The sequence below is a fragment of the Mobula hypostoma genome, chromosome 9 (genome assembly GCF_963921235.1).
Source record: "Mobula hypostoma chromosome 9, sMobHyp1.1, whole genome shotgun sequence".
Lineage (NCBI taxonomy): Eukaryota > Metazoa > Chordata > Chondrichthyes > Myliobatiformes > Myliobatidae > Mobula > Mobula hypostoma.
The window spans coordinates 47,373,717-47,386,981 of record NC_086105.1 but is presented as its reverse complement, the minus strand read 5'-3'; the positions used below and the strand labels follow the sequence as shown (position 1 = coordinate 47,386,981).

Sequence of the window (13,265 nt, the reverse complement as noted above, 5' to 3'; positions counted from 1 at the left end):
CAAGAACAGCAATCTCACATAAGCATCCTTCTTCTCCAGATGTGTAAGGACAGTGTGTAGAGCTGTGGTTATTGTGTCATCTGTCGATCATTTGTGTCGGTAGGCCATTTTCCAGATATTTCGTACCAAGTACGTGACAGTGGTGCATCAAGGCTGGCCCTTCAATAGATTGAGGAGAATTGCGGCTGGAATTAGTCTCAGGAAGGCTCAGCAAATCTACAATATCCCCTTCTGTGGACTTGATTGAGACCTTTCATTTTTTTTAAATCAATGATTTCAAAAGGAGATATTGAATGATTTCCCTTCAGGTTAACCTTCCATATCTTTTTGTTAATTTGGAAAGTTCACTGGCTAGACAGAGAACTGCTTTTATCCCTCATACCTGCTCAGCCTTTCAACAAGAACAAGGCTGTTCTGTTAGCTCAGTGCTGCTGTCCAGGACTGACTCCATGCCCCTTGGTTCCATCATAAATCTATCAATCACTGAATCACAGCTGAATTTTAGAAAGTTCCTGGGTAAAGACCAAGGGTTTGATGAATATGATCTGTGCTTGTTATTGACTGTCAAACCTGTAAATTATAATTGTCACTGCTTATAAGGAACAAACCTGTTACATTTCTCTTAGCTTAGTGCACGTACGAATCCTCACTGCCAGAACTCCTCTCAAGTACACTGGCCATTCACACGGCTGCCTATTTTCTGTTACTCAATTTTTTTTTCCACTGCTCCTTACTCCAAACTAAACATTCTCCCCAGACTACAAAGTTATCCAGTTGCACTCAGCTCCCAAATGTTCACCTGCCTTTGATAGCTCACATTTTCCAACTTGCCACCAATATCCATGATCATCCTAACTGTATCCTCTTTACCTGCTTTCTGTTTCCTCACTCAGTTTCTCCCTGCTGCCCAAGCTATTCCCAGACCCCACACCAGTGCTTTCATACAGCACTCAGAGTTGGCCTTCTTCCAAACGACAATTGTTTTCACAACCAAAATGTGACATGAAACGCTCCATTGCAAAATTGTGGATCTTCTGAGTGCCCATGTGCCAATAGACACAAAGTAAAACAATGCCGTTTTCTGGGTCTCATGTCATTCTTCAGCCAGTTGGTACTGAGTGGCGTAACATTCAACTTGCATGCATTCAAGTGAAAGTTCATAACCTGTGGCAAATCAGCACTCAGCAGCTATCGGAATCAGGTTTTTTACCATTGCCTTATAATGACGTGAAATTTTTTGTGGCAACAGTGCACTGCAATGACATAAAATTACTACAAATTACAAAATAACGAAATTAAATAGTGCAGACAAAGGAATAATGAGTTCATGGCTTGATGGACCATTTAGAGATCTGAAGGGGGAGTGGAAGAAGCTGTTCCTGAATTGTTGGGTGTGTGTGTTCAGGCTCCTGTGCCACCTTCCCAGTAGCAAAGACGAGACATGTACTAGATAGTGAGGGTCCTTAATGCTGGATGCTGCCTCCTTAAGGCACTGCCTCTTAAGGATGCCCTCAGTGTCGGGGAGGGCTGTGCTGTGATGGAGCTGGCTGATTTTACCACCCTCTGCATCCCCTTGTGATCCTGTGCACTGGAGGCTCCGTATCAGATAGTGATATAGCCAGTCAGAATGTTCCCTGTCTGCACATTTGCAGAAATTAGCTCGGGTTTTTGATTACATACAAAATATCCTCAAACTCCTGACAAATTAGAGCCGCTGGTGTGCCTCCTTTGCAGTTGCTTCAATGTATTGGGGCCAGGACAGAACATTATCACCATCTCAATCAAGCAGCAAGTTTTAGTCGGTATTGGGCAGATTAAATAATGTGAGAACTTGGACAGGTCTGAAAGCAGCAGAGTTCCGCGAGATACTTCACATTCAGGGCAAAGTACCCTCAGAACAAGGGCTTTAATTTAATGTTTAAAAAAAAAACTCGAATACAAAATGTGACAGATTGACGTGAATAGAGCGGATGCTTCACGGATTCTTCAGTCAATGCTGACCTCCAGTGATCTCCCTGTGATTGCATGGGTTCCTTTATGTGCTCTGGGTTCCTCCCACATTCCAAAGGTGTGTGTGTGTTGTTAGGTTAATTACCCATTGCAAGTTGCTGCCTGTAGAATATGGGCAGGTTAAAGGGAATGGGGGGGCGGGTGTGCACTGAAGAAGAAAATGGTTTAGGATTAGTGTAAATGGGTGCTTGATGGTTGGCGCAGACCTAGTGGGCCGAAGATCCTGCTTCCAGGCTGGATGACCCTGTGTCTCTAGAATCTCATTGGAGACAAATCTAGGATTATATTTAAAACAAACCAAAGCTCTCACGATGATCCAGCAAATCAAATGTTGGGATTTTACTGAACAGAACGTTGCTTTTGTCAAAAAATCCTGCAGCTCTGTCAGTCCTTGGTGCCAGCGTGCTCATTCTGGTTGGCGCAGCACATGTACCACACCTAATGAAGGGATGTAGAGAAAATAGTTGTAGCAGCTGGAGAGATTAGTCACTGGGAAGCAATTCTCACGGGAAACTATGTTCAGAGGTGACAGACGACACTGTTTAGGTTTCTAGAAGGACGATATAGTTTTGCACCTGACAGGTTGTTTCAATGAAAGCAGCAGACCCCAAGGACACAGTATACGTTCAGAGTGGGTGTGAGGTAAATTCAGAATTCATCAGTAGAAACATTATTTGAGTGAATGAGGCCAATCAATAGAATGTGTTACTGAGTAAAGAGCAAGCATCGATCTATTCAAAACCATGGATACATTACTTTCAGAAAGCAACAGTATCATATGCGAGTAATTTAAGATTTGTTAACATTTTCTTGAAATAACGAAGTGGCTGGTTCCTAAAATTCTTCCCAGTGTGGTATTCTCCCCAGTGGATATTCACTGATAGAGACGGATCAGTGAACTCCATCATCAATATTATTGATGAGGTATCAAGTGACTACCAGCATTGTAGAAAGTGAGCTGGGTGAACTGTCATCTCTTTTTCCTCCACGCACTTCTCATGTTCCAGTTAAACTAGAAATTCAACCTGTCATGTCATGAAAAACAATCCAATGCTTTTTTAAAAATAAAAATGCGGAGTTCTGCTTCTGAAGGCTAACTGAATTTATCAAAGTGCTTGTTTCAAAATTTTTTCTCTAATTCAGAAACATAAGAAAAATTATATGATATTAGGTTACAGAGTTCTTCTATAAAGTTCTCTGTCACAGTCTCCCAGAAAGTACTGTAAATTTTGAATTAGAAGGGAGGGAATACTTCAGAAAAATTGTATTCACCAGGGAATTGCTATTGAGCAAACTGTTGGAGATGCAGGCTGTTAAATCTCTGTGTCCTGATGGACTTCACCTTGGGGTCTTTCAAGTGGCTCGTGAGGTAGTTAATGGATTGGTTTTAAATTTCCTAAATTCTCTCGATGTGGGGAAGTCTCATTAAATGAAAAAAAACGCCAGTGTAAGTTTTTATTAAAAAAGGGGGAGGCATGGAAAAGTAAACTGTAGTCCAATTAGCTTAACATCTCTCAGAGGAAAAAATGTTAAAGAGTCTTTAAGGTGGAGAACTTAGAAAACAAATCAAATTAATCAGAGGAAGGTACAATGGCTTTGTGAAAGGGAAATCATGTATGTCCAATTTATTGGAATTCTTTGAAGAGATGATGTGCTGTGGATAAATGGGAACCCATGATATGCAGAATACTATATGTAGATTTCCAGAAGGAATTCGATAAGGTGCTGCATCAAAGATTATTGCCAAAAATTAAAGCTCTTATGGTGGAAAGTAATATTTGGTGTGGATAGGGGATTGGCTAGCTGACAGGAAACAGAGGAGGCATGAATGTATGTTTTGCTGATCGATAAGATGTAATGAGTTGTATGCCGCAGGGGCTGGTGCTGGGGCCACAACACTTTACAAATTGTAAAAAAAAAATGATTTGCATGAAGGCACTGAAGGTATGGCAACAAAATTTCTGATGACAGAAAGATAGATGGGAAAGTTAGATTGTGAAATGGCACAGGGAAGCCACAAAGGTTGCTTAAGTAAGTTTGCAAAGATTTGGCAACCAATGTATAATGTGGGAAAATGTAAAACGATCCACTTCAGTAGGAAAAATAAAATGATGGGAGATTGTTGAACTTTCAGCTGCAGTTGGCTTTGGGTGTTTGAGGGCACAATTTGCAAGAGGTTAGCGTGAAACAAAAAATAATTAGGAAAGCTAACATTATGTTTTTATCATGAGGGAAATGAAATTAAAACAATGGAGGTTATTTTTCAGTGAGGTAGAGTACTGGTAAGACCAGATCTAGAGTATTTGTACTGTCTTGGCCTCCTTGATTAAGGAAAAATATTAATGCATTAGAGACGGTTTCCTCCACTAATACCCAGGAGGAGCAAGTTGACTTATGAAGAAAGGTTGAACAAGCTGGGTGTCTATTTGCTGGAATTTTAATGAGTGGGAAGGTGCTTGATAGGAAAATTGGATCCTGAGGAGTATTTTTAAGTGTATGTGGAGAAAATGTTTCTTTTTGCAGGAAAATTTATGATTTAGCATTAAGTTAAATCTAGAATGTAGGTTACAGTTTAAAAATAACATTGAAGACAGAGTGAGATGTCAGATGACTGGAAGATAGCTGTTGTGGTTGTGCTTCATCTGACAATTGGTTAAACATTTTCTGGGTGTAGGAAGGGGGTCACTTATTTGACAATTTATTTATTAACACCACATTTGATGTAGTGTTTGTTAATTTTTTCTGACTGCTTGAGAAAATGGAGGCAGTTCCTTGCACAGATTAAGTGCCAGATTTGAAATATGAGTGGAGTATGTTGGGACTTTCTGTGGAGATTGAAGTCATTTAGGTTAATAGGCTCTTGGCAAGAGCCAATGGAAAAAGAAACTAGGTTTAAGCTGAGTGGACATTGTTGGAGTGGGGCAGGGTTAGAGTAGGGAACAGAGGGTTTTCCTCAAGAGGCTTCAGCGAGGAGAGGCAGAGGGTAGATTGAGGCTTCTGTAAGGTTTCCCTTTCTTTGTCTATTAGTGCCTAGCTAGAGTAGAGAGAATGGATTCCAGTTCAGTGGTGTGATCCTCATGCAAGATGTGAGAGATCTGGGAGGACTGGTTTGCTTGATTAGCATCCATTCACCACTTTACACATTCACTGGCACCCAGCGGCTGCAGTGTGTACCATCAACTGGCACTGCAATTACTTGCCCTGACCACCTTGACAGTATCTCACAACCCATAGACAGCACTGCCTGCAGGTTCACTGGTGGAAGCATTTTGCTGTTCTATTCTTTCATCATCGCTGGGTCTGAATCCCGAAACTCTCCTCAACGGCATTGTGGGAGCAATATAAACATTAAGGTGGAGAAGAGTCATGAATCTTTGGAATTCTCTGCGCAGAGTGGTGGATGTCAAAGCATTGAATCATTTCAAGGCCACGACAGAATGATCTTTGGATTACAGTACAGGGGAATCAGAGCAGAGTGAAGCCAAGATGAGACCAGCTGTGATTTTCTTGATTGGCAGAACAGGCTTGAGGGCTGTAAGACAAACTCATCCTCCTATTTCTTATGCTTTACCCCATTAAATATTTCACTTGTTTTTTTTTTTACTAATTATATCTTATTTAACACAGACATAATCCTGGAGGAGCTCAGCAGATCAGGCAGCATCCATAGAGGGAAATGAACAGTCAATAATTTCAACCCAGACCTTTCATCGGGACCTGCCTGACCTGCTGAATTCCTCCAGCATTTTGTATCTTATTTACACAGGAAATTTTGTTTCAGAGTTTCTCTCTGAGCAGAGGTGCCCAGCCAAAGTAAAGGACCAGATCTCACAGACTACAACTGCAAAGCCCTCTGTTACTCCTCTGGGCTGGCTGGACACATCACTTACAGACTTTGCATTGCCAGTGCCTGAGTTGGCTAGATGGTCTGGCCTGTTACCAGCGCTCTGCGCAAGTCTGGACTGTTATGGGTTGACTCTTGGCTTGTTTTGTTAGGCTCAGGTCCTGTCGGTGGCTGGCAGAGCCAGAGAGGCTGCAAGGCTCATCAAGCAGGTGGCAAGTGAGAGGAGCAACTGCCTGGAGTGCCAGCGACTCCTGTCCGTTATCCACAGTAAGAGCGGGAACTTGAAAGAGGTGAGGATCGTCAGTAAAATGTTAATGCATTCACTTGTCAGCTTTTTAAGTGAGATGAACAACATCTGGGGCTCTATCAGTGGTTTTGTGAGGTTCTATTTAACACTAAATGCAGTTCACAGCATGGAAGGGGAACATTTGCCCAGTAGTTGAGTTGAGATGCTTATCCTTCACATGAACCTCCTTCCACGTCACTGATGCCCATCAGTATTCCCCTTGTGCCCTGTTGCAGTTGCCGATAAGTCCACCTGTGCTGTTCACCTCAGTTGCCTCTCATGGACCCTGGTTCACATTTCTGGCGCTGAGTTTTGTTCCCTCGTGGGGAGAAAGTGCTAATTGCAACACAGGCTCTCCCCAGGTTGCAGGAAGGTTCTTCTCTTTTGAAATGTTCGTGAACCAGACGGTTCACATCGGAAATGTGGCTGTGAACTGAGCAGTAGATGCCGGCAGCAGACGGCAGATCCGCTCTGTTGTTTTGAAAACGCTCGCTCATGTGTACGTTCTGTATGTAAGCCAGAAGTTCACAACCTTGAGAGGGCCTGCATTCTACTATTCCTCCTGTCATGTTGGATGCAAGCTTCAGTGCCACAGTTGGATTGAGCTTCAATCACAGGATTGAGGGAAAAGAATTCAGTCAGGATTACTGCTTGCTATCCTGTGGCCTTTATTTGAAAGTATTTACATTTGCAGCTTCAGCCACGCTTGGGTTCCTTTATCAAAGAAAGGACAAGCTGGCATTGGACAGAGTCCAGAGGAGGTTTCACGAGAGTGATCCTGGGAAAGAAAGGGTTAATATATGAGGAGTGTTTGATGCTTAGGTTAAGGTATTTTCAGAACTTAGGAGCGCATAGATTAAGGTGTTTTCAGAATTCACAGTCCCACTTGAAATAGGGGGTATGGAAAGATGAGGGGAGAGGAAGATGCAAAAAAGTAGAGTTGTCTTTTGTAATGAGCCAGGGAATACCCAGTGACTGCCCTGCACAGCTGCCTGTGGGAATGAATTCCACAGATTCACCACCCTCTGGTTTAAGAAATTCCTCCTCATCTCTGTTCTAAAGGGACGTCCTTTTATTTTGAGGCTGTGTCCTCTGATCCGAGACTCCCCACTATTGAAAACATCCTCTGAATATCTACCCTACCGTGGTTTATAAAAGAAAAATTAGGTCTTTACAAACCTAAGTACTCAACAGTTTAGATATCCCAGTGCATATGTTTATGCCCTGTGTCTCTACATACAATATGTCAGTTAAAAAATGTCTCTATTCTAGTAGCTTGCTTCTGTGTCGATCACATTAAACGTATTATTTGTTTCATGAACTCATCCATGAAATCATCTATCTTCTACATACGTGTCTGTATGTATTTCCCTGTGTGTGTGTGTTTGTGTGCTTATGAAAGTTTTCTGATGTAAGAGTGTTTCATTCATACATATATGCCTGCAACTTCAGAATTGGCTTCTTTGTTGTAGAGTTAATTTTTGTTTTTAGTTAGTAAGAGGCAATCAATCAGAAATGAATGCTCACAATTTCTCCTCCTTCCATATTAGGCACTTGACGCTGTGAAAGAAGCTGTCCAAATGAAGCCCAAAGATCCAAAAGTCCTAGCGGAACTTTATTTTTCTGAAGGAAATCTTCTGAGGGAGCTGAATAGGCTGGACGTGGCTTTTGAGGTGCGCAGTTTACTGAACTCTAAGTGTTGGTCTTGCTAGTGACACCCTTATAAATTAGTAATACGTAGGTTTGAAAGTATAAGGAATCCACAGGTATTACTAAAAGAACTAGAATATTTCTGCAGAGCCTTCTGTGATCTTGGATGTCCTAAAGGTCATCACAACCAGTGAAGTATCTGTTGAGGTACATTTGTGGAAGAGAATGATGGAATTGCTATGGCACAGAAGGAATCCGTGGAATCCATTATGCTTATACAAACTCCCAATCATGCCTTCTACATAGTCTTCTACACAACTTTTTAAATTCTTTCCTTGAAAAAATTCAAATCCTTATCTTTCCCCCATCCTTACAGGCCGTATGTCCCAGATTATCCAGTTGTTCTTTTTCTCTTACATACCCGCTTTGTTTTCTGCCCATCTTTTTAAATCTATGTCCCCTAATCCTTGATCATCTCGACAGTTTCTCTCTGTTTATCCTGTCGTGATCTTATCCATGCAACACACACAAAATGCTGGAGGAACTAAGCAGGAAAATCTCCAGTCCTACTGAAGAGTCTCAGCCCGAAACGTCGACTGTACTCTTTTCCATAGATGCTGCCTGGCCTGCTGGGTTCCTGCAGCATTTTGTGTGTGTTGCTTGGATTTCCAGCATCTGCAGATTTCTCTTGTTTATGATCTTATCCACCTTTGTCCACTCTTCTCCAAGGATAACAAGCCCAGCCCCTTGTGTCTCCCTCCTTCTGGAAACCATTTGGTAAATCTCTTCTCTACCTTATTTCACACCTTTCCCTTTTGTTCTTTAGTCACTGTTGTAATTCAGCAAAAATTCTGGAGTACCAAAATCCCACGAAAAACAGTGAGTTAAATGATAATTTAGTTTGAGAGAAAAGTACTGGGGAAAACACAGATCTACGCTTCCGAGAAAAGTAGTGACATGGTAACATGTATAGCTGTGAGGGTGGTATGGACGTCACTTAACCTCTCGTTCAAAAAATTGTACCTCTCACTGTGCACCATTCTTTGATTGCTACATTGTGATGGCAGCCTGGACGTCATTCCGAAATTTCTGGAATAGGACTTGAACTTACCATCCACAGATTCACAGACAAAAGCTATCAGTGACTTATGCTAACACTTCACTGAAGAATGACTGGAAATGCAAGAGAAGTTTCCTGAATTGACTATCAGGCTGAAGACAGTCGTGGACTTCAGGTTTTGGCTTCAACTCATTTGGGCCAAAGGACCTGTTTCCATGCTATATAACTCCATGCCTGGTCAGCATCCCCACAAGAACAGGATAGGTGGAGGTGTTGAGTGGGTTGGATCTGTTTGTTGTGCCTTTGCAACTGCCTGGCTTTTTCCCTACTTGGGCACGAAGTTTGAGCAGATGGGTAAGTTGCCTTTATGAGCTGGAGTGGAGAGCAAGATAGACTAGATTATCAATAGGTAAAGAGCAGCACCCCCAGTCTCTCGACCTACTTACCCATTAGGCAGGTGACACTGTAATGATTAGAGAGAGTGAGTATGTGCAATGTTAGTGCTCATTTCACATGACTGGTTTGGCCAACCTCTCTGTGCAGGGAGACATTTAGAATATGTCCTTCTGTTAAACCTTTGGCTGGTTTTAAGAAGTTCTTTTACCGCCTTGATGAAAGGTCATGGGCCAAAACATCTACTGTTTATTCCCTACCATGGATGTAGTTTGGCCTCCTGAGTTTTTCCAGCGGTTTGTGTGTGTAGCATCTGCAGAATCTCTTGTGTTTCTGAAATATAGGTTTTTTTCCCCTCTGTTCTGATCACCCAGAGCTACAAGCAGGCAGTGGAGCTGAGTCCGGATCTGTCACAGGCTTGGATGAACATGGGTGGGATTCGACATATTAAGGTCAGTGGGAAATTGCCCTGTTCCTCAATGCTGCTTCATTAGTCTCTGAACATAGCATGGGTAGTGAGAATGTTTACATTTACGGGGTAGAGCATAACTAATGGCCAAAAATATAGTTAGTCACCGAGAAATCCAGTAAGGAATTTAAAGGAAACCTTTTTATCCAAAGAATGGTGAGGTTGTGGAACTACCTCCCACAGGGAATGATTGAGGAGAATAATATCCATGTTTTTTTAAGGAGAGGTTGGATTACAGATGAGTTGGAATGGAAAACAGAGTAACGCCGACAGGTTTGTGGGAAAGGTGGGAGAAGTCTTGTTCTGGGAGATAAACACCAGTATGGACTGGTTGGGCTGAATAGCCTGTTTCTGGGCTGTGCATAACGTGTAAAAGATGGAGATGGAACGTGAAACAGATCACAACTGTCCCTAATGTTTATTTACATCGGACAGCTTTTGCTTTGAACAGGGAAACATGGCCTCTTCCACCATTCACAACTGTGACTGACCCTCTATCTCAACATCAGATTCCTGCTTTCACCTCACTACCCATTGATACTGATGTGCTGGAGTACATTTCCTTTCGACTGAGTTTGGTTCCCAATCTCATTGGAGTGATGGAGAATGAGAGGTGACTCGATAGAGTAGTACAGGATTATAGGAGGCATTGATAGAGTGGATAGTCAGATATTTTTTCCCTGGGCGGAAATGGCTAATACAAAAGGGCATAACTTTAAGGAGCTTGGAGGGATAAGGGGGATATCAGTGGTCAGTTTTTTTTAAACGGAGAATGGTAGTGTGTGGAATGTGCTGCCCAGAGTGGTGATAAAGGCAGATACTTCAGGGACATTTAAGAAACACATGGATGATAGAAAAATGGAGAGCTACGTGGGAGGGAAGGGGTAGATTGATTTTAGAGTAGGTTAAAACGTCGGCACAATGTCTTGGGCCAAATAGTCTGTACTCTGCTGTAATGTTCTGTGTCCTAATCTGGCAGGGCGACTACATTGCAGCACGTAGCTACTACGAGAAGGCCCTGGAGCTGGTGCCGAACAGCAAGATTCTGCGCGAAAACCTCAACAAGCTGGACCGGCTGGAGAAGAGGTTGCAGGCAGCTGGCAGGGTGAAGCAGAGCCCTCAAGACCAAGCAACAAGGTGACGGAGCAGGTTTGCTCTCAGCTTCTGCATGGCACAGCAAGAAGTGAAGGTATATTAGTGGTTCTAAATGACTGAAACAACAGAGGAATCTATCTACCATGAAGAAATGAGAAGGCATTGATTGTACTATGACTGGCATTTACTGAGACGGCTACACCTGCCCTGCTTCAAGCTTCTGCTGTCTGGGGACACCTTCTCAACCTCTGATTTGGTGATGCTCAACATGATGAAGAAACTCCCGGATTTAATTCAGAACCACCTAATTTAGCCTTTCTTTGAATGGTTCTTGTTTGGTAGACTCTGACGCAGCTTAATATAATACACAGAAGGAAAAATTATCAAACCAAATGGTTTTCGTCAGTAAAGAGCAAAATTAAAGACATCCGTTGTAGGTCATTTTGCTCCTGCTTGTATCAAAGCAAGCTGACTAACGGGTGTATAAAGCTTTAGATCCCCTCACATGGTGTCACCTTACTGGAATTCTTTGTGAATAGCATGCAATGGAAACAGTCAGGGCACGGTGTTGGTCACAGTGCATCGGATATTGATTGCAGTGTACAGTGTGTCTGTGTTGATCCATAGATCATTTTCTTGTTTGAAAAAGTTCACATGAAGTGTTAAGGTGTGCAGTCGATGATCAGACACTAGTGAGGTAAATCACAAAGGCAGAAACAGGCAAGCTTTACTTTAAATGTTGAGACACAAGAGTCTGCTTCCTGTGAAAGTGTTTGTTCTTCTGATCCTGTGGAGGGTCAGTGGGTCATTGATTTAATGTCAGCACTGGAGGGATGAGATTATGTGTCTGTGTCTGCTTCCAGTTTAATCCTGGATCAGTTGAGTTTAAGATTGCTGGGGTTAACATCCTGATGGGGCACTGGAGGAGAAAAGTCTGGACTCATTTCAGATAAAGTTTGGAAACTGTTGGGTCTATGAGTGCACAATGTCAAACCGAGATCATCCTGATCTTACCTGCCTTTGATAAAAGGGTCACCTATCTCTGATGGTCAGCTCTTGTAGTGGTAGAGCTGTTACTGATGTTCTCTGTTGACCTTCCAGTCCGATTTTTCTCCCGCAGAACATGCACAAATTTGAATTTAAGAAAAGCTTGTTCTGGTTCTTATCGACAGGATGAGCTACCCTCTAGGTACTTGCTTACATTCTGCCTGTTCATGCAGAGATGGGGTTAATAGCTGGAGATGCATCTTGAGTAGACTTGTGCTTACTATCCCAGTAACCCCGACTGGGAGTGTGCGGCTAGGGGTTGGTTGACCGCAGTGACCTCTATTCCCAAACTTTGAATGGGCACGGGGCAGGGCTTCCTGGTGCCCCCAAAATGTGCCAGGGACAGTAGCCAGCATCGCAAGAGAAATGAAGAAGATTGGCAAACCTGCTTTATTGAAAAGGGAAAAGTTCACTTGGCCTGGATTTCTTTTGAAGTATTTGGATCATCCCACATGTTAAAACAAAATAGGTTAGTTTCTAATTCTCTCCCTGAAGTGCTGGCAAGATTGACGTTAAGATCTGCTCACATTGTTGAGTGATTTTTTTTCTTTATGTAGTTTGATACTGGTATTATAGGCACAGATTAGAGAAGGCACAGTGATATTTTGGAAGTGAACATGTCTGTGAGTTTCCAACTTCTTCCCCGCTTCCCCCTCCTTTAACTGAGCTACCCATGCTTATCCCCCCGCTACTGTCAGTGTCTCAGACTGCCCTTCCGCTCTACAAATCCAGGCGGTTTTACTGCGAGTCAAATCGGCCATTTGTAGAAGAGCACATATTGTATCATAACATTGTGATGAGATTAAAGTGGCAACAATTGAAATATTAATCATTCAGCAGGTGATCGAATACCTATTGTTGGGTCATTTGAAGTTAGATTTCTTATTTAATCTGAAAGTGTGACCTCTGATTCCTGTCATTCAGACTCCAGTTATACTACAAAACTGTTTTCAGTATTTCTATTTTTACATAAAATGTATAATTTATTTATAAAAAATATTAAAGCCATAATATATTTAATTATGCTCTGTATGTACATTTGTCTGTGTGAATTGTATGTATTAAACACATTGAGTATATTGATTTTAAATGCAAACATTTTACAAAGCTGAAATGATAAACAAAAAACATCACAGAGGCACAAGAGACTGGAAATGCTGTTATCTGGGGCAGAAAAGCGAATTACCAGAACTCAAGTTACTCAGGCAGCAACTATGCAGTGTCTTGTATTCTGCTCCATTCCTTTGCTCACAGAAATGAGCATTACTGTACAACCAGGGATTTTGATCAATTTAACTGAGAATTATTATTTGCAAATCACATGCACCTTTTTGCACAGTAGAGCCCAAAAAAAACAGGGAAAAGTGTAAGGCATGAAAAACTAAAAATTCAATAACCGAAATGTCAGCAC

The 13,265-nt window shown here is 42.1% G+C and overlaps 1 protein-coding gene across 1 annotated transcript in view; it reads left to right on the top strand.

Moving 5' to 3' along the window:
• Nucleotides 1-12,874, top strand: part of tmtc1 (transmembrane O-mannosyltransferase targeting cadherins 1) — a 189,544-nt gene extending 176,670 nt beyond the window's left edge. The window contains exons 16-19 of the mRNA XM_063058235.1: nt 6,007-6,144; nt 7,691-7,813; nt 9,618-9,695; nt 10,692-12,874. Of these exons, the coding sequence (XP_062914305.1) occupies nt 6,007-6,144; nt 7,691-7,813; nt 9,618-9,695; nt 10,692-10,853 (501 nt within the window). The 3' untranslated portion in view covers nt 10,854-12,874. The remainder of the gene's footprint in view (nt 1-6,006; nt 6,145-7,690; nt 7,814-9,617; nt 9,696-10,691) is intronic.
• Nucleotides 12,875-13,265: the final 391 nt, after the last annotated feature.